At 46.9% G+C, this 21,684-nt stretch overlaps 1 protein-coding gene across 2 annotated transcripts in view; it reads left to right on the top strand.

The window, feature by feature from the left end:
* myo1ea (myosin IEa) overlaps nucleotides 1-21,684 on the top strand; it is a 221,810-nt gene that overhangs the window by 68,524 nt on the left and 131,602 nt on the right. For both annotated transcript variants that reach the window (XM_073032934.1, XM_073032933.1), the window contains exon 2: nucleotides 9,232-9,375. In XM_073032934.1, the coding sequence (XP_072889035.1) occupies nucleotides 9,232-9,375 (144 nt within the window). The remainder of the gene's footprint in view (nucleotides 1-9,231; nucleotides 9,376-21,684) is intronic.

Raw genomic sequence — 21,684 nt, 5'->3', positions numbered from 1 at the left:
TGTATTAAAAAAAACTCAAGGACATAGTTTTAAGGTAGGAAGGAAATTGGAAGGTGATTTGAGGGTAAAGTTTTTTTTAATTACAGTGGTCAGTATCTGGATCTCTCTGCTAGAAGTTGTGATGGAATCACAACATTTAAGAAACAGTTAGACAGGTGTTTGAGTAGGCTGGCACAGGAGGATACACACCTAATACAAGCAGATAAGATCGGGGTAGATTGGTGCAGAGGCCATCATGGGTGTGGTGGGCTGATGGCCGATGTCTGTGCTGAACCACTCTCTCAGTCTGATTAATCTGCAGTGGAATTGTAAATGAACGATTGCTGGTAGGCCAATAAATAGTCTATGGGTGATGGGCAAAACAGGAGGTGGTCAACAGTGGGCGGCCTTGCCCTTCAGCCCATTATTAGTGACTTTTAATTGTACCTCTGGCCGGGAAGACTGATTTTAATTGCACCCAGGTATTTAACCCTTCAGTACCCAGGCTGAATTTGGGTAACTTCTCCCAGAACTGACATCAAACCAGGAACAATGGCATTTGCATCGTGGACTTCCTGTCAGATCGCCAGCAGGTTGTAAGAGTGGACTCCCTCGCCTCCAACCCCCTGACTCTCAATACAGGAGCCCCTCAGGGCTGCATACTGAGTCCCCTCCTTTACTCCCTGTATACCCATGACTGGATCGCCACCCACAGCTCTAATCTGCTAATTAAATTTGCCAGTGGCACTACGTCGATTGGCCTTATCTCCAACAATAACAGTGATGTCAAGAAAACAACCTCTTCCTCAATGTCGCAAAAACAAAGGAGCTGGTTGTGGATTACAGGAGGAATGGAGATGGGCTAACCCCTATTGACATCAATGGATCTGGGGTTGAGAGGGTAAACAGCTTTAAGTTCCTCAGCATCCACATCACTGAAGACCTCACGTGGTCTGTACACACCAGCTGTGTGGTGGAAAAGGCACAACAGCACCTCTTTCACCTCAGACTGTTGAGGAAGTTTGGTACGGGCCTCCAAATCCTAGGAACTTTCTACAGGGGCACAATTGAGAGCATCTTGACTGGCTGCATCACTGCCTGGTATGGGAGCTGTACTTTCCTCAATCACAGGACTCTGCAGAGAGTGGTGCGGACAGCCCAGTGCACCTGTAGATGTGAACTTTGCATGATTCAGGACATTTACAAGGACAGGTGTGTGAAAAGGGCCCAAAGGATCACTGGGGACCCAAGTCACCCCAACAACAATCTATTCCAACTACTACCGTCCGGGAAACGGTACGGCAGCGTAAAAGCCGGGACCAGCAGGCCCCAGGACAGCTTCTTCCACAAGGCCATCAGACTGATGAACTCACACTGATTTGAGTGTACCCTATATTACACTGATGTCTCTATTTATTATAAATTACTATGATTGGACATGGCACATTTAGATAGAGACGTAACAAAGATTTTTCCTCATGTATGTGAAGGAAGTAAGAAATAAAGTCAATTCAATTCTACTTGACTCCGTTTGGACACAGTGGGCCAGGAGTTGCACAAAGTCCCTGGGAAATGCCAGCCTCGCCACTAAACTCTCTCCTACATGGAACGGGTCCATGGGCGTGACCTCCTGTAAAGAAGTCAGCTGCATCTTGACTGATAAGTTCCTGAGCGCACACTCGTGTGTGCACACACTCTCCCTCTCCCTCTCCTCTACTGAGCTGGTTGGACCCCCACACATCCAAAGAGCTTGAGAGTTTTTTTGATCGAATGGCTGACATTCCAAAATGTTCATCAGCTTTCTAGAACATTAACAAAATAAGCATACTATTAAATATTTCAACATTAAAATATTCCAACTTGGAAAACACTGAACAGTTATGAAAGCACTTAATAAGGTCTCACCTAAAACTGTAGGATGAACTACAGATATTGTTGGATTCTGGTCAGACAGGCAAAATTGCAATGATGTATAAAAATCAGGTGTCTATTGATTACTGTGGAGCTAACACTCTAAGCTATATACTTCTATTCCTGCCTGTGGGGATGATCACTGTTCCTGTTGCCCTACCTCAGCCTTCAATCATTCCTCAGCACAGACAGCAATGCCCCAGGATGTAGGGGCCTGCTTCACCGCTCTCCCCCCCCCCCCCCCCCCACCTTTGAGGTACAATATTGGAATCAATCCAGCCCTGGGCTTTGGGCCTGGTATTGCTCCTGATTAACGGGGCAGATTAGCTCCCCATAAACTGCACAGGCAGTCCCTCATACTTGCCCTTTCTACCACTCTCTTGACGGTCACCAATCCCCAGACTGGCCCCACACCAAGTCCATCTGCTCGGTCCTGCTGCTGCTCTCTCAAGGCCATTTCCGTCTTTCTCTCTCCTCCTTGGACTGGGAGAGGCAGAAACGTGTGTGTGAGACACAGAGTGGGGGGATCTGTGAGGGAGAGAACAGTGGTCAGCACTAGTGACCTGGGACAAAGCAGTTCAGGTTTCAGAGTCTGTTACTCCCGCAAACCTGCGATGGGATGGAGCCTGATCAGTTCAACAGAATTAATACCAGTTCTGTGCAGCTTTCCTTGTAGCCATCCCGTACCATTGAAAGGAATGGAGACTGTGGTCTTTTACAAAAGACCACTTGACAATTTTATGGCCAAAAGAACATCTTTATCTGAGACAGCAAATGATATTTACAATCCAGAGGCTTCCAGGTACCTTGTGCGGCCTGGGTGGAGGAACTATATACAATGCATACTGGGAGTAAAAAGAGCGGAAGTAAAGACCCCGCCAACCCCGGATCCCACCTCTCGTTACCAACAGCTCCCCGATTAGTATTAACTAACTTTTAATAATACTCACATTACAACACTTCTCCCACTTTAAAATCCAACATACCCTTAATATAGAAGAACTGGGAAATAAAAACAGTGGTATCATTAGCAACAGTTTACCAATACAAAACATCTAAAAAATGTGGCAAATTCAACATTCAATCTAATAACAAAAAAATCTATCCAATCAAATATTCAGTCTGTCAGGAGGTTTGCAAGGGTGCTGCGATCTACGCAGTACCCCCGGTGACCCAGCAGGCACTGCTGGTGAGGATGTTTTGGGTGGGTCTGGTGTTGGGGATATGAGAGGGGTCTGTGTGTCCACGTGAGAATGTCCATCCTCTTCAGGGGACTCTGCCCCCTCTGCCAGTGTCTCTCCCTCTAGCAAAGTCACTGGTGGACATGCTTTCCTGGTATGCATTAAGTGGTCATTGCTCCTTAACTGTTTTGGACTACCGAGCTTCTTTGAAATCGGTGGCAAGCTATTCTCAGCATTATTGGGATAAATGACATCTGCAGGTTTGCCACCTAGCTTGGAACGCACTGAAGCAGGAACTTTGGTTTTTGAACCATTGTCATGACCATGGCTCAGAATAGACCCAATTGCAAAGTTTTCATAGAGTTCCTTGTTATAACTTGGAACTATCTGGAGCTCAACAGCAGGAAATCGCAGTGCGTTTCGGAAAACCTCTTGTGCTTGAACAAAGGTCTTGTCTGTTAAATCACTGTCATTGATTTTGATGATACATTCATTCTCCTGGAGCAGGTTCTCTTTTCTTGAACGGCTGTTCTCTTCAATACCACAAATACTCAGGCCAAGGAATCCTCCAGTCAGCGTAGAGTTAAAGGGCACCACATGGATTCCCGGGGGGCTGCTGTCTCCACAAAATTCTACTTTCTTTGTCAAATCACTTAGAGTGCTTTCTGAATGCTTGTCTGGTGGTCCTGGAGGCTCTGTTCTTACATCGTCTGTGGGTGCCCCCTTTGCGACTGCTTCATTTCATTTTTCAATCTTTTTTATTGATTTTCAAATAAAGAATATACAAATCGGAAGAGGAGTTTAGCAAGTAGATAATTTAAAAGACATATAAACAGCAATAATAAAAACAAAGTATATAATGTCAAAATCAAATAGGTAAAATATTATGCTGTTATATATACAATGGTCAGAAAAAACTACAACTCCTCATAGCAATCATGAAAAAAAGATTGGAAATTTTATTGATAAAGAAAAAAAAACCACTAACTAAACTGAAACAAAAAAAAGAGAAAGAAAAAAAAGGAAAGAAAAAGAAAGATTGGGCAGTCCAATTGAGGATAAAATTAGGAAAAAAGAGGAAAAAAACACATCCTTCCAGTCATCTCCGAACCTTCATGGATAAGGATTTTCCCCAAAGAGAATAAAGAAAAATAAATAAATTAAATAATGTGAAAATATTGAATAAAAGGTCGCCAGACTTGTTCAAAATTAAAAGATGTATCAAATGTCTGGCTTCTAATTTTCTCCAAGCTTAGACATGACATAATGGAGGAGAGCCAATAGAAAACAGTAGGTGGGTTAGATTCTTTCCAGTGTAGCAAAATAGCTCTCCTAGCAACTGTTACGATTGGCTTCACATGCAGGTTCCTGTTAGCGGGATCATCAGGCTGAGATGCACTGGGCAGGTGGTACAAGAGCTGGGTCACTGCTTCGCCGTACTAGAAGAGGCGTGCTGGCTTCCAGTGCCGAGGGGGTAACTTCAATTTCTCTTGTAATAGGCTGAAAAGCCGCAAGCTGTGCTGCGAGCCCACTTTCAAATGTGTCCGGACTACGTCTGTCACTCACATTGCCATCGGCGACTTCATCTGCGCCCTGCACCTCATGCTCTTCCGTCATGTGAGCATACTTAAATTCATGCCAGTTGAGCCGGATTTTGCAAAGCCAATTGTGGCCCAAAAGACTGGGCACACTGCCCTTAGCTATCACCAGCCTGGCTTCAGCCTTCTGACCCCCTGGCTGAAATATCCACATATAACACCCCTAAATGAGGTATGGGCTGCCCCGTATAGGTCCTGAGTTGGAGCTTAGGTGGTCTGATGGGAGGCAGGTTGGACCCCCATGTCCTCCTGTAGGTCTCTTCACTAATGACTGATGCAGAAGCCTCTGAATCAATCTCGAACTTAATGTCCTTTCCCTTGACAGTGACTGTGGTATAATATGGTTCAGATGGTCCCTCATCCGTTTCCACCCCAAACATGTTGTAGACACACACTGCCTCTCCGTCTGCTTCTCCTAGGTGGTGTGTGGCTGCCTGAGTCTGTTGAGCTTTCCCCTGCCCAGGCTTAACCTTACCCTTTATGCTCCTGCACTTTTTAATGAAATGTCCCTTCTTGCTACAAGGATGGCAGACACTATCTTTGAATTTACAAACATTTGCATAGTGCGTCCTTCCACACCGAAAACATTCCACCCGCTTTGCCCGTTTACCAGTCTCCCTCCCGACTTGGAGCACTGTCATCAACTGCGACCCCCCCCCCCCCCCCCCCCATGTCCTCTCTAGATGTCCTTGGCATTATTAGCAGCCATCTCCATGCCTTGGGCAACCTCTAGGGCTGTCTGGAAAGTCAACGGTGGGGTTTCCCCCCAACACACGGCGTTGTACAGCGTCATTATTAATGCCGCATACTAATCTGTCACGGAGCATGTCATCCAACGTGGCTCTGAAATTGCAATGCTCCGATAACTGCCGAAGCTCGGCCACAAAACCACCCACAGACTGACCTGGCTTCCGGACACGGCTGTGAAACTTGAACCCTTGGACTATCACCAAAGGTTTCGGATTGTGGTGGTTCCCCACGAGCTTGACCAGCTCATCGTATGGAATTTCTCCCGGTTTCCGCGGTGTAGCTAAGTTCCTTATCAACTTGTACTTCTTTGCCCCACACACACTCAGGAGAATAGAGCGCTTCTTAGCCTCCTCAGTAATTCCATTAGCACAGAAAAAGTGGCCCAACCTCTCCTCATACTCCAGCCAGTCCTCGATTCGCTCTGCAAATTCACCGATAGACCCGAACGTAGCCATCCGAACGCGAGGCTCCTCGTCCACTCACAACTCCTGATCGAAACGAGCTGACCCGTCCACAAAACACGTTCACCTCATCACCAAAAATATGTGGTAACTTCTACTTTACAAAAAGACCACTCGACAATTTTATGGCCAAAAGAACATCTTTATCTGAGACAGCAAATGATATTTACAATCCAGAGGTTTTCAGGTACCTCGTGCGGCATGGGTGGAGGAACTATATACAATGCATACTGGGAGTAAAAACAGCGGAAGTATAGACCCCGCCAACCCCGGATCCCGCCTGGCTACCACAGCTTCCCGATTGGTATTAACTTAACTTTTAATAATACTCACATTACAACAGAGATGCTGCTCTAATCTGGAGTAGGTTCAACCCATATAGATCTGAAATTATGGAGATTTCCAGCTCGTCTCCAAATCAAGCTGAAAACTCGGTCGCACCCCTTTGTGTCTAATGCAGTCAACCTCACTGGGTGAGGCTGTATCACTGGAACATGATAGAACAAAGTCATGCTGATCCCTAAGGCCTGCCGTTAGGACCACTTGGCCTTCTTAACAGTCCATTCCTTTCAGAGGGCAGACGTGACAAGCTGAGTAGCCCCGATGTGAGAAATGTCATTCAGGAACCGGAACACAGGCACAATGCAAGAATATCGCACATCTGTTTTAAATAATTCTGACAAATATTTTGAAAGTTGAAGCATATTTTTAGATAGTTTAACTATCAGAGATAACAGCAGTGATAATTAGCATATGTTAATTTGATGCATTCTGCGACCTGATGGAGACTAGTCACAGACATCAGCAAAACAAAGTGCCTCCTCCCTGCACCAGTTCTGGACATTAAAGGGAAGGCTTGCTTGCACTTAACAGGAGGTAGAGGTGATATCTGACCGTACTGCCCAGAGCAGAAAGATTGGATATGGCTAAGGTTAATAATTTTGGAACAGAGGATGCCAAGGAGTAGGGTTTATAGATTCAAAATTGATTAATGTCACGTCCGATACAAAAGTGTAAAGGAGAATGAAATAGTTCTTACTCCAGATCCAATGCAGCACAAAACAAACAAGATAAAGAACACACTAATAATAATAAACTCATAAATATAAATACACAAGATAGCTTAGACAGATTGTAGGTCCACAAAGATACATTAGACAAAAGGGTGTCTGTACACAAGGCGACTGACAAGAAATGACAGAATGGTGGTGGTTGGGGGTGTGGAAGGGTGGGTTAATTGCTGGAGGTGTTGATCAGCCTCACCGCTTGGGGAAGGTAACTTTTTTGAGTCTGGTGGTCCTAGTGTGGATGCTACATAGTCTCCTCCCTGACGGGAGTGGGACAAAAGGTCCGTAAGTAGGGTGGGCAGGATCCTTCATGATGTTACTGGTCCCTTCTCTATATACGTCCTTGATGGTGGTTAGGTTGGTGCCGGTGGTGCGATGGGCAGTTTTGACTACCTGTCTGCCGCGGTGCGGTTTCCATACCACGCAATGATGCAGCTTGTTAGGGTGCATCTATCGAAAGACGCGAGTATGGGTGTGCGTAGTCCAGCTCCCTTCAGCCTCCTCAGAAAGTCAAGGAGTTGCTGAGCTTTCCTGTTCTGGGTCCACGAGAGGTTGTGTAAGGTGTGCACTCCCAGGAGTTCAGAGTCTCCACTGCTGTGCCGACAATGTAATTGATGCAAATTCTCCTGAAATCAATATCCATCTCCTTTGGCTTGTTGACACTGAGGAAGACACGACAGCAGCCATTTTTAAAAACAAAGTAATTGCATAATTACTCACCCCTTTCAAGTTGGTATTTAGTAGATACACCTTTGGCAGCAGTTATAGCTTTGAGTCTGTGTGGATAGGTCTCTGTCAGCTTTGCACATCTGGACACTGCAATCTTTCCCCATTCTTCTTTACAAAACTGCTCAAGCTCTGTCAGATTGCATGATCACTCAGTTTTTGAGGACGGCCTGCTCTGGGCAGATTTACAGCTGTGCCATATTCTTTTAACTCAATGATTGACTTAACTGTTCTCCAAGAGATATTCAGTGACTTGGAAATATTTTTTGTATCTATCTCCTGACATGGGCTTTTCACAGTTGCTTGGAGTGTTCTTTTGTCACCTTGGTGTAGTTTTTGCCAGGATACTGACTCACCAGCAGTTCAACCTTCCAGATACAAGGAGTAATTTCACTCCAGTCAATTGAAACCCCTTGACTGCACACAGGTGATCTCCATTTAACTAATCATGTGACTTCTAGAATCAATTGGCTGCACCCGTGATGATTTGGTGTGTCATGTTAAAAGAGATGAATATTTATACAATCAATTATTTTGTGTCTTATATTTATAATTAATTTAGATCGCTTTGTGGAGATCTGTTTTCACTTTGATATGAAAGAGTCTTTTTCTGTTGACCAGTGTCAAAAAAAGCCAAATTAAATCCACTATGATACAATGTTGTAAAACAAAAAACACATGAAAACTTCCATGGGGGGGGGGGGGTAAATACTTTTTATAGGCACTGTAGGTTTAAAGTTAGAGGTGAAGTTTTGTAGGGGAGCTGAGAGTCGAGTTTTCTTGCACAGAAACTGATAAGGTGCCAGAGGAAGTGGCAGAATGGGATATAATTACTACATTTAAGACACACATTTAAAAGGGCAAGGCTTGGACGAGCACAGTCCCAATGCTGGTAAATGGGATTAGTGTAGATCGTAAGAGGTGTGATGGGTTGAGGAGCTGGTTCCTCTGCTGACTGACTCTTTGACAGACAAGGAGGACAAGAGAAATGGATACATGGGGAAACCGTCACTCGTTGCACACCATCCTGTCTCGAAGATGTACTTAAGATGTCCTTAGCAGCACCCTAGGAATACTTTCACCAGGCACATTCCAACATTTCAAGACAGCTCACCGCTGATTTCTCAAGGGCACTGAAGGATGGGCAATAAATACTTCCTTTGAAATGACCTCCAGATCCTGTCAAATGGAATAAGAAAAGCAGTCATAACCACTTTTCATTGAAGTGTGTGTGTGTGTGTGTGTTTTACATGAGTCTTTATATGATGTTAAGACGAGAGGATATACTTAGCTTTGAACTGGGTCTTAGGCAAAGCTTTATTTACTTGGTGGTTAACATTGGAAACATTTTGCTGCAGGGGAAGCCACAGGAACCTTTTGATATGAGGAAAGAGGTTTTGTAAATGGACTTTGAGTGCTTGAAGGTTGCTGCCACATCAAGTGGTGGCAAACAACAGCGGGGCAGTGGCATGAGGAGATGGAAGGCAAAGGAATGGCAGTAACTGCTGTGAAATCCTCTACTGCCAATAAATATTGTGCCAACCTTTTCTTTTCACAGGGGAGTAAAGGCCACTACAGGTACCACTGGCAGAGCCACAATGTCAAACATAGCGGAGTCGACGACATGGTGCTCCTCTCGAAGATCACTGAAGACAGCATTGTCGATAATCTCAAGAAGCGATACATGGATGATTATATTTTTGTATCCTTTCAAAGCCTAGTTTGGGAAGCAGAGAAAGCATTTATGAAGATGGGAGGGGGGGCAAAACTTACTCTATGCTCCTGGGGGGGGCAAAACTTACTCTATGCTCCTGGATTAACTAAGAATGTCCCTAGGTGTCCTATTGTCATTACAAGCCATCACAGTGTGTGCCGATAACCCCATTAACTGGCCTGTACCAGAGCTGGAAAGGAAAATGAAGGAACCATAGTGACCTGAACACTCCTACTTGAGTTTCCTCTGTAGAAACTAAAGAAAACACGAGCTCTGAATCCAGCTCTTGCAATCTGTTACGGGGCTGCACTAAACCCATTTGCTGACATTAGAACTGTCTATCGATCATATCTAAGCATCTGTCTAAATCCACAGGCACTTGGAGATCCACATCCATCAGCTCCTTGGACAAACGTTCTGTGGTCTGTGGCTGGCCAGGATATGATATCCCTGCAGTACAAATTTATGGAAACATCTCTGCAACAGTGGTTTCACAAATTGAATTGATTGGCTGCGTATTCAATTCCACGATGACAATATTGGGCTCAAGTCATGAGGACTTTTGGCTACTGAGCAAAAGTCATTAATGGTCTTACAGTGTCCTACGTTATTTCTGGCCCCATTAGGACTCAGCTTTTCCAACTCATTCAGAAGTAGATTTTGATGCAAAATCACTTCCATTTATTTACGGCACCAATTACAATGATATCTAGGACTGTCGGGAGGAGAGTTGGCGGCGCTTTTGTTCTGAGCGTGAAATTCTCTTCCCTCATCTCCTTGAATCCCCGATGAAAGGAAGTGATTTGTGCTGTAGGCTTTGTGACGGGCAGTAATCTGGCTCATATGCTTGCCTGCTGACAGAGAATTTTGTTCAAACCAATTGTGACAATGAAGAGCTGAGCTCTGCAGAACACAGTCCCCGTTCCTGTCACCGTTTCCAGAACACAGTCCCCGTTCCTGTCACCGTTTCTGGAACACAGTCCCCGTTCCTGTCACCGTTTCCGGAACACAGTCCCCGTTCCTGTCACCGTTTCCGGCACACAGTCCCCGTTCCTGTCACCGTTTCCGGCACACAGTCCCCGTTCCTGTCACCGTTTCCAGCACACAGTCCCAGTTGCCGTCACTGTTTCTGGCACACAGTTGCCGTTTCCGGCACACAGTCGCTGTTCCCATCACTGTTTCTGGCACACAGTCGCCGTTCCCGGCACACAGTCCCAGTTGCCGTCACCGTTTCCAGCACACAGTCACTGTTCCCAGCACACAGTCCCAGTTGCCGTCACCGTTTCCAGCACACAGTCACTGTTCCCGTCACCGTTCCCGGCACACAGTCACCGTTTCCGGCACAGTCCCCGTTCTCTTTAACATTTCAGGTATGCCAATCTGACAGCTTGATCCCACCCATTCTCCTAACATGGACCTTCCCCACTAATCAGAGAAAGGATTTGGAAACCAGGCATATTGTTTTCCTCCCAAACTGGAAAGGGGATGGAGGAAGGAGGGTTAAAACTACTACTAAGATTCCCTCAACCATCCCAACTGGAAATGGTGACGGGAACAGGGCCTGTCTGGTAAGACATGGCAATGCTTTGCGGCAGCTAACAAAACTTGTAATAATTCCACTAAATATACTTTTTGGGGACTATGACCATTGTAATCTGCAAGCCGTTGTGAAGTGTGCTTTTGAACCATCTATATGACCTGAAGGATTTGGTGAGCTTGGCTCTACAGATTTCAGGAACAGCCATGACAGCCATTGCTAGAATGCACTTGGGGCTAGACTGAAACTTCGAGCCTGATTGAAGTGGCAGGGTCCAGGCCCAAGAGCGGATAATAAACCGATGCTTAGTGAATTTAAGTGCTGAGCCAGATTAAAAAGGTTAAGGCCTCTAGGCCGGGAGTGAAGGATGAACCGGTGTTTAGTTCACTGCTGTGTGAGACTTCGCTCGCCTCAGCGCAGAACCTGGCTGTGGCCTGTGGCCGGTGTCAGAGTCAAAATCAAGTCTATTATCTCTGACATATATTATGAAATGTGTTATTTTGCGACAGCAGAACAATGTAATACATTAAAAAATCTGTAAGCTATAACAAAAATATAAAAAGTAAGTGTGTGCAAAAGGAGAGTGAAATAGTGAGGTAGTGAACTCTGATGGTGGAGGGGAAGAAGCTATTTCTAAAACATTGATTGTGTGTCTTCAGGCTCCAGATGGTAGTAATGAGAAGAGGACATATCCTGGTGATGGGGTTCTTGATGATGGTTGCCAACTTCATAAGGAATGGCTTTTTGAAGATGTCCTTGATGGTGGGAAGGCTAGTGCTGATGATGGAGCTGGTAGAGTGGACAACCCTCGGGCAGTTTTTTGCGATCCTGTGCGGTGGCCCCTCCATACCGGAAGGTGATGTAACTAGTCAGACTGCTCTCCACGCTACACCAGTAGAAATCCGCAAGAATCTTTGATGGCATACTTTTACAATCCTTGTTTGGGCAGGAGTTGATTCTGGCCATGACCAACCTCTCCAAGCACTTCACCACAGTAGATGTGAGTGCAGCCGGGCGATGTTGGTTGAGGCAGCTCACTCTGCTCTTGTTGGACACAAATTGGATCCCTCTTGAAGCAAAAGAGGCAACCTGTGACTACAGCAGACCACTCCAGCACAGAGTTCCAGCACCTATCGGGTACATCAACAGGGCCTGATGCCTTGCCAAGGATCACCTTCGTGAAAGATATCCTGACGTCGGCCTCTGAGACAGACATCACAGGGTCACCGGATGCTGCACGGAACTGCTCAGCTCTAGTTTTGTTCTCCCCTTCAAAGCCTACATAAAAGGCATTGATCTCATCTGGGAGTGTAGGAAGTACAGAGGAAACCTAACTTCATAAGTGACTGCGATGCTTCACTCTCCTGGTGAGCCGAACATCTTTTGTGCATGCTTTGAGAGGGAAAATAAAACTATAGTCCTTATTCTGATCTGGGATGTGGGTGTTGTGCAGTGGTGAGGACGGGGGAAAGTCAGTCCAACATGTACAAAGATTTGTCTGTCATTTTATCTGCCAAATTAGTCTTTGGGAATGGCACGTTGTTACAAAATTCTCAGTGAAATCAAAGCATTGGTTGCATGATGGGTCTTCCCCTGCCGAAGCAGACTAGAACAAAGGTCACAGTCTCAACATAGCAGGTAGGCTGATTAGAGAAAAAACCCTTTATTCAGAATGTTTGGCATCGTCTGTCTCGAAGGGCAATGGGTGATGATCATCATTATCACAAGCCTGGGTGGAAGATTTGGAGATCCTCAGATGCCCAGTCATCAAGATCTCCCTCTCGGCCTCACCAGTGTAGTTGAAAGGAAAGCTTATGAAGCAACATGTTTGGCATCGGCTTGGCTGCCGGAGCTGCCGGAAGGATGTTCAGTGACGTCCAGCCGCCTTAGGCTCCACTCCGGATTTGCTGTCTGGGTTTACTCCCGAAGCCTTCGTCTCTCCAAAGGTGGTCCACAAGGCCGTGGGGCTATTGACCCATAGCTGGGGATCTGGTTCTCGAGTACCAGGACGTGTCCACACACCGGTGGGCCTGCGTGCTATTATATGTGCAAGGGCCAGACCTCCTCCCCATCCTCTGTAGTTCAGCTTGACTCCAAAAGGAGTTCAGTTTCCGTGTGTCGCCTGTGAGGAGGCAGTTCGTGAGACTCGCTGTTGGGGAGGCAGCACGTGAGGCTCGCTGTTGGAGGGTCAGTACGTGAGACTCGCTGTTGGAGAGTCGGTACGTGAGACTCGCTGTTGGGGAGGCAGCACGTGAGGCTCGCTGTTGGAGAGTCGGTACGTGAGGCTGTTGGAGAGTCGGTACGTGAGGCTGTTGGAGAGTCGGTACGTGAGGCTGTCGGAGGGTCGGTACGTGAGGCTGTTGGAGAGTCGGTACGAGAGGCTCGCTGTCGGACAGTCGGTACGTGAGGCTGTCGGAGAGTCGGTACGTGAGGCTGTCGGAGAGTCGGTATGTGAGGCTCGCTGTTGGAGAGTCGGTACGTGAGGCTGTTGGAGAGTCGGTACGTGGGGCTCGCTGTTGGAGAGTCGGTACATGAGGCTGTTGGAGAGTCGGTACGTGGGGCTCGCTGTTGGAGAGTCGGTACGTGGGGCTCGCTGTTGGAGAGTCGGTACGTGGGGCTCGCTGTTGGAGAGTCGGTACGTGGGGCTGTTGGAGAGTCGGTACGTGAGGCTCGCTGTCGGAGAGTCGGTACGTGAGGCTGTCGGAGAGTCGGTACGTGAGACTCGCTGTTGGAGAGTCAGTACGTGAGGCTCGCTGTTGGACAGTCAGTACGTGAGGCTGTTGGATAGTCGGTACGTGAGGCTGTTGGAGAGTCGGTACGTGAGGCTCGCTGTCGGAGAGTCGGTACGTGAGACTCGCTGTCGGAGAGTCGGTACGTGAGGCTGTCGGAGAGTCGGTACGTGAGGCTCGCTGTTGGAGAGTCGGTACGTGAGACTCGCTGTCGGAGAGTCGGTACGTGAGGCTGTTGGAGAGTCGGTACGTGAGACTCGCTGTCGGAGGGTCGGTACGTGAGGCTTAGAGAGTCGGTACGTGACGCTGTTGGAGAGTCGGTACGTGAGACTCGCTGTTGGAGAGTAGGTACATGAGGCTCGCTGTTGGAGAGTCGGTACGTGAGGCTGTTGGAGAGTCGGTACGTGAGGCTGTTGGAGAGTCGGTACGTGAGGCTCGCTGTTGGAGAGTCGGTACGTGAGGCTCGCTGTTGGAGAGTCGGTACGTGAGGCTCGCTGTCGGAGAGTCGGTACGTGAGGCTGTTGGAGAGTCGGTACGTGAGGCTGTTGGAGAGTCGGTACGTGAGGCTGTTGGAGAGTCGGTACGTGAGGCTCGCTGTCGGAGAGTCGGTACGTGAGGCTGTTGGAGAGTCGGTACGTGAGGCTGTTGGAGAGTCGGTACGTGAGGCCGTTGGAGAGACTGTACGTGAGGCCGTTGGAGAGTCGGTACGTGAGGCTCGCTGTTGGAGAGTCGGTACGTGAGGCTGTTGGAGAGTCGGTACGTGGGGCTCGCTGTTGGAGAGTCGGTTCGTGAGGCTCGCTGTCGGAGAGTCGGTACGTGAGGCTCGCTGTCGGAGAGTCGGTACGTGAGGCTCGCTGTCGGAGAGTCGGTACGTGAGGCTGTCGGAGAGTCGGTACGTGAGGCTCGCTGTCGGAGAGTCGGTACGTGAGGCTGTCGGAGAGTCGGTACGTGAGGCCGTTGGAGAGTCGGTACGTGAGGCTGTCGGAGAGTCGGTACGTGAGTCTCGCTGTCGGAGAGTCGGTACGTGAGTCTCGCTGTCGGAGAGTCGGTACGTGAGGCTCGCTGTCGGAGGGTCTGTACGTGAGGCTCGCTGTCGGAGAGTCGGTACGTGAGGCTCGCTGTCGGAGAGTCGGTACGTGAGGCTGTCGGAGAGTCGGTACGTGAGGCTCGCTGTTGGAGAGTCGGTACGTGAGGCTCGCTGTTGGAGAGTCGGTACGTGAGGCTGTTGGAGAGTCGGTACGTGAGGCTGTTGGAGAGTCGGTACGCGAGGCCGTTGGAGAGTCGGTACGTGAGGCTGTCGGAGAGTCGGTACGTGAGGCTCGCTGTTGGAGAGTCGGTACGTGAGGCTCGCTGTCGGAGAGTCGGTACGTGAGGCTGTCGGTACGTGAGGCTGTCGGAGAGTCGGTACGTGAGGCTCGCTGTTGGAGAGTCGGTACGTGAGGCTGTCGGAGAGTCGGTACGTGAGGCTGTCGGAGAGTCGGTACGTGGGGCTCGCTGTTGGAGAGTCGGTACGTGAGGCTGTTGGAGAGTCGGTACGTGAGGCTGTTGGAGAGTCGGTACGTGAGGCTCGCTGTCGGAGAGTCGGAACGTGAGGCTGTTGGAGAGTCGGTACGTGAGGCTCGCTGTCGGAGAGTCGGTACATGAGGCTCGCTGTTGGAGAGTCGGTACGTGAGGCTGTTGGAGAGTCGGTACGTGAGGCTGTCGGAGAGTCGGTACGTGAGGCTGTCGGAGAGTCGGTACGTGAGGCCGTTGGAGAGTCGGTACGTGAGGCCGTCGGAGAGTCGGTACGTGAGGCCGTCGGAGAGTCGGTACGTGAGTCTCGCTGTCGGAGAGTCGGTACGTGAGGCTCGCTGTCGGAGGGTCTGTACGTGAGGCTCGCTGTCGGAGAGTCGGTACGTGAGGCTCGCTGTCGGAGAGTCGGTACGTGAGGCTGTCGGAGAGTCGGTACGTGAGGCTCGCTGTTGGAGAGTCGGTACGTGAGGCTCGCTGTTGGAGAGTCGGTACGTGAGGCTGTTGGAGAGTCGGTACGTGAGACTCGCTGTTGGGGAGGCAGCACGTGAGGCTGTCGGAGAGTCGGTACGTGAGGCTGTTGGAGAGTCGGTACGTGAGGCTGTTGGAGAGTCGGTACGTGAGGCTCGCTGTCGGACAGTCGGTACGTGAGGCTGTCGGAGAGTCGGTACGTGAGGCTCGCTGTCGGACAGTCGGTACGTGAGGCTGTCGGAGAGTCGGTACGTGAGGCTGTCGGTGAGTCGGTACGTGAGGCTCGCTGTTGGAGAGTCGGTACGTGAGGCTGTCGGAGAGTCGGTACGTGAGGCTGTCGGAGAGTCGGTACGTGAGGCTCGCTGTTGGAGAGTCGGTACGTGAGGCTCGCTGTTGGAGGGTCGGTACGTGAGGCTCGCTGTTGGAGGGTCGGTACGTGAGGCTGTCGGAGAGTCGGTACGTGAGGCTGTCGGAGAGTCGGTACGTGAGGCTGTCGGAGAGTCGGTACGTGGGGCTCGCTGTCGGAGAGTCGGTACGTGAGGCTGTCGGAGAGTCGGTACGTGAGGCTGTCGGAGAGTCGGTACGTGAGGCTCGCTGTTGGAGAGTCGGTACGTGAGGCTCGCTGTTGGAGAGTCGGTACGTGAGGCTGTCGGAGAGTCGGTACGTGAGGCTGTCGGAGAGTCGGTACGTGAGGCTCGCTGTCGGAGAGTCGGTACGTGAGGTTCGCTGTCGGAGAGTCGGTACGTGAGGCTGTCGGAGAGTCGGTACGTGAGGCTGTCGGAGAGTCGGTACGTGAGACTCGCTGTTGGGGAGGCAGCACGTGAGGCTGTCGGAGAGTCGGTACGTGAGGCTGTTGGTGAGTCGGTACGCGAGGCCGTTGGAGAGGCAGAACGTGAGGCTGTTGGGAGAGTCGGTACGCGAGGCTCGCTGTCGGAGAGGCGGTACGTGAGGCTGTCGGAGAGGCGGTACGCGAGGCTGTCGGAGAGTCGGTACGTGAGGCTGTCGGAGAGGCGGTACGCGAGGCTGTCGGAGAGGCGGTACGCGAGGCCGTTGGAGAGTCGGTACGCGAGGCCGTTGGAGAGGCGGTATGCGAGGCTCGCTGTTGGAGAGTCGGTACGCGAGGCCGTTGGAGAGTCGGTACGCGAGGCCGTTGGAGAGGCGGTATGCGAGGCTCGCTGTTGGAGAGTCGGTACGCGAGGCCGTTGGAGAGTCGGTACGCGAGGCCGTTGGAGAGGCAGAACGCGAGGCTGTTGGGAGAGTCGGTACGTGAGTTAGGTGCAGGCGTCTCCGCAGTGAGTTAGGTGCAGGCGTCTCCGCAGTGAGTTAGGTGCAGGTGTCTCCGCAGTGAGTTAGGTGCAGGTGTCTCCACCTGTGGGCCAATGACAGACAGCAGCTTTACTATTGACACTGGGAGAGGAACTCAGGGCAGACGGTGCTGCTCTAATGTGGAGGATGGGGGGGGGGGGTGGGATTGTTCATTTTCAAACTTCGCACACTCTGTGAAATTCTAAAAATGAGCTTAAAACATTCCATTCAACCAAGTATAATCGGCCTAAAAGATTTTAGTTCTTTCAGAAAGCCTCAGAGTTTGAGGCTCGGCTTTAGCTGAGGTGATATAAGAGAGCGCTCAATGCCTGGTGCTGATAACTACCCAGGATGACTAACTAATTCCTTTGATGTAAGCCTGTTGACAGATCTCAGGCAGGATATGAAGGCAGAGGTTTGCAAATATTGTCAGATGTGTCACTCTAACAAGAAGTACAGGACGATATTTAAATGGGTGTTTTATTTGTGGGGATCTGAACTTTCACTGTCAAACACAACACAGTTAATCATAAAATCATCTTTAACATTTGCATTTAAACAAATTTTAAATAAAATTTCTGCGAATCTTGATGTTCCACCACGAGATATTATTTGGTGGTATTCTGTTTTTTCCTGTTCTGTGGATGACATTTCACTCTCCGGGCTTTTCCCTACTTTCCTGCCTTCCCCTCCTCTGTTCTCAAATATTAACCAGTCTCACCAGCCACATTCTAGGACCATTGTGTTCTTCCTGAGTTTGCCTGGCCCTCGGTTTGTTCCTGGTCTGTTCACTTATGTGTGTCTGCTCTTGCCCCTGCCCAGCGTGTAAATTCCAAATGAAGACTGAGATCAGGAATCTTCATTCTTCCCTTTAATCCCTTGCGACCCCTCAGCAGTGGGCAGGGATCAGACCTGGGAATGTTTTGTCTGTGTGTCTCAACACCATGGTCTTAAATGTATTTACACACCATTGACAACATTCCCTCTATTTTGTGCAGACCAACCATTCTTCTGAGCTGGAATTTCTTACGCCGTCTGAAGGCAACACGGCACTTTAAATGTTTTTCTTTTGTAATGCATGCTATGAATTTTTAGAATGAGAATTGAAAAATCACATGCTTTTGATTTTATTTTCAAATTGAAGGGTGTAAGGAAACACATTACCAGAAAATCTTTCACATTTTGCAAACTTTTTCTCATCCGTCTTTATTACAAACCCACTGTCTATAAACACTGTCCAGAGCAGTTTCACATCCAGATGAAAGATGCGTCTTAATCCTCATCAGATCATCCAAATGTTCCTCTTCTATTTTATATTTGATTGAATCCACATTCACAGTCAGAACTAGAAGTCTGAAATGTTCCAACAATGTCAACAGGAATTGACAGTTTCTTAAATTCTTCATTTCTGTGCACGTAAGTTAACATATCTGTGAATGTCTTAACTGAAGCAGTCTTAACTTCCTCAGAAATGACAAATTTGAAATCACAGGATTGCTACGATATTTTTAAGGCAACGGTTTCATCGTAGTTCCTAGGAGTAGCTGAGTTTTTTTGTCAATCAACATTTTCTTTGCCAAGTTGAAAGTGAGTTGCATTGGCAATAGCACCAGCATCAAAAACTTGCCGTGCCCTTAACTCTCATCAGGAAATCTATTATCCAAGTGATTAGACACACATTGAATGTATCGAATAATAGGTGCAATATTGATATCAGAATTTGCAGATGCAAGCATATCTTTCACTGTGCCACTCCAATAAATGGTATTACCAAGTTACTGTGACTGAAATGTGTTAACTTTTGCTTTTGCAAAAGGAACTTACAAAGAGATACCAGATCTTTGAAAATATCGTTAAGGACAGTTAATGCTATTGGATATTGTGGACTGGTCAAAATCTTCAGGCAGTGGCTGATTAGTTTGTTACATTCATTAACTTGCTCTTTGCAATACTGTATCTAAAATTTTGTAATTCCTCGTTAAAGCAGTGACGGCAAAATGGTTTGACAGCCATCTTATTGTTTAGTGGTCTAAATGATACAATATATTCTGTGACATTGGCTAATTCTTCCAGCTTTTACCTTTTTAACCAACGATGTGGTGAACATTGTCTACTCTGTTCATGGCAGTGTTTCCATATCCTGCATAATTGTTAGTTTTCTCCTTGTGTCATATAAAGCCATGTTTCCTGTGTACAACACAACATTGCTCAGACAGATACTTTATTTCTCCACAAAGAATTGCTGCCACATCATTATTCTTTCCAACCTTAACATTTGCCCCGTCTGATGTAAACAGCACCATCTTTTGAACGTCAAGATTGTTGTTGATATAATCTTTTATCGCTTCAACACAGTGCTACTGTCAATGCAGTTAGCTTTAAAATGCCCACAAACACAGTTTTATAGGAAGTTTGATTTTCTGGTTAAGTGTTAAAGTTCAAAGATAATATTTTCTGTACAGAAATGGCTATTATTATTATCAGCAATTAGTTTATGGAAAGCAGAATTTTGAAATTTTTTCATTACCTGTTTGTGAAGCACAAAGCTGATGCATTCAACAAGCTTAAATGCATAATAATTGCTACACTATTATATACTCTGGTATATTTGGCCAAGGGCGAGAACTTCTTGCACAGAAAGCATAGAAGCATTAATTTTAATTGGTGAGATAACGTTATCCACGACCACTTTGGCCATATCAGAGGTAGACTTCCACGCGTCTTGTTTCACTCTTACTTCACGCTTTTTTTTTTGGAGTTTCAGTTAACATGCGCAAACTTTCCATATGTCTTCTGCTTGCAAAATTTGGCAACTGCATCTATATGAATTTGCTGACTAAGATGTTGTTTTAAGTAATCTAATTTCCATTCTTCCCAATTCTCCCCACTACTGAACTCACCCCCAGCTTTTGCATCTGTTCAAATGGTGGATACATCGCCAGTATCTTGATCTGTAAAGATATCACCAATTTTTAATTATTGTTATTGCTGTGGAGACAGTAGTTCACTATCTATGAGTTGCAAAAGCCTTAAATTTTGGACAAACTTTGTTTTTCAAAAGCATTCTGCTTTTCTTTCCAACATCCTTAGGAAACTAAAAATAGTAATTATTATTTGAGAATACTAAAAATTACAACTATTACTATTTGAATATTTTAACTAGAAAAGTCAAAAAATTATAATTTTAATAAAATAATCACAATATTGCAAATAATTTTATAGAAATGAATTTTCACCTGTTCTAGCAATGTTTAAATTAAAAATTTCTTTTTACATTCCAAATTTTTTGAAAGATTTCTTATCAAAAAAAGTCAGAATATAGAATTTTTCACATCAAACAAACATAAGCTATAACTCACAACACAAGTAAACGATGTCAAGCAGTCAAAACAACTGCTTCAGTAGTATTCAGCGGGCCGGCAGTTTATTAGAGCAATGAGCTACCGACTTCCATTCTGTGTTAATTGTTACAATTTGTTAACAGTGTTGTAACTTGAAACACAGATAATGTAAATATGTTGAAGCTCTAAAGTGTTTCAAAGTAGAGATTTTGGTATGGTTATTTAGAAAATTTATGGATTAGATTCATTACATAATTAATTAAAGGTATTTCACAATTATATTAATGCAAAGTTCAAAATTATACTAACATTATTTAAAAGTGGTTCCCAGCTTCACGGCAACAAAGGCTATGTACATGGGAACACTTCAGTTACTGTGCAGCTGCGGCCCCGCATAGCTGAGAGGGAACAGTGCACACAGAGTCACACAAAAGGTTCACTTTTTATTTTAAGACTATTTCTTTTTGCTGGTAGGAGTAAGTATTCTTGCCTGTGACTGCTAATAAACTATTACCAACAAAAAGAAATGAGGAGCAGGACTAGACTACTCAGCCCCTCAAATCCACCCCACCATTCCATATTGCTCCTCTACCCCCCCCCCACCCCCGTCCCAGCAATGGTTCACGCTTTTGCTTATCAAGAATCTACCTGCTTCTGTTTCAAAATTATGCAAATATCCAGTGACTCAGGTTTCACTGTATTTTGGGGAAGAGAGTTCAAAGGTCTCACACTCAGTGGGGGGGGGGGAATGGAACTGGCACATCTTTGCAGATCACTGCTGGTGGTCCTTGTTTGATATCTGGGGAGTCATCACAGGGTTTCCCTGGAACTGTTTAATTTATATGTAATATCAATAAAAAGAAACCAGACACAAGCAGTTAACACACCGCTGTTTAAGATAGCTCACTGCACACAAATTAGCCACTGCCTTATAACAGTGACTACAGTTTCAAGCAGTATGCCTGTTAGGAGCTGGTGGATCTGCTGATCCTGTGATCCAGAGGTTCTTTGGAAGTAAAGAATGAGGCATAAATCTTGGTGGTAATGAGTGTTTTATTAGGTATTCACAACAAAGAAATACGGTCGGCCCTCCTTATCCACGGGTTCCACATGCGCGGATTCAACCAACCGTGGATCGCGAAAACACGGAAGTTCTCTCTCCAGCGCTCGTTGTTTGAGCATGTACAGACTATTCTTTCTTGTCATTATTCCCTGAAGAATACAGTATAACAACTATTTACATTGTATTAGGTATTACAAGTACTCTAGAGATGATTTAAAAGTATAGGCGGTCCCCAGGTTATGAATGATTTCTGTTCCTGCGTCAGTTAGTAAATCGTTTTTCTTAGTATATACTATATATTTTACCTTTCTATGCATATAAAACAAAACACTTAAGAAACAT

Source organism: Hemitrygon akajei, chromosome 30 (assembly GCF_048418815.1).
Source record: "Hemitrygon akajei chromosome 30, sHemAka1.3, whole genome shotgun sequence".
Lineage (NCBI taxonomy): Eukaryota > Metazoa > Chordata > Chondrichthyes > Myliobatiformes > Dasyatidae > Hemitrygon > Hemitrygon akajei.
This window is presented reverse-complemented; position numbering and strand designations above follow the sequence as displayed.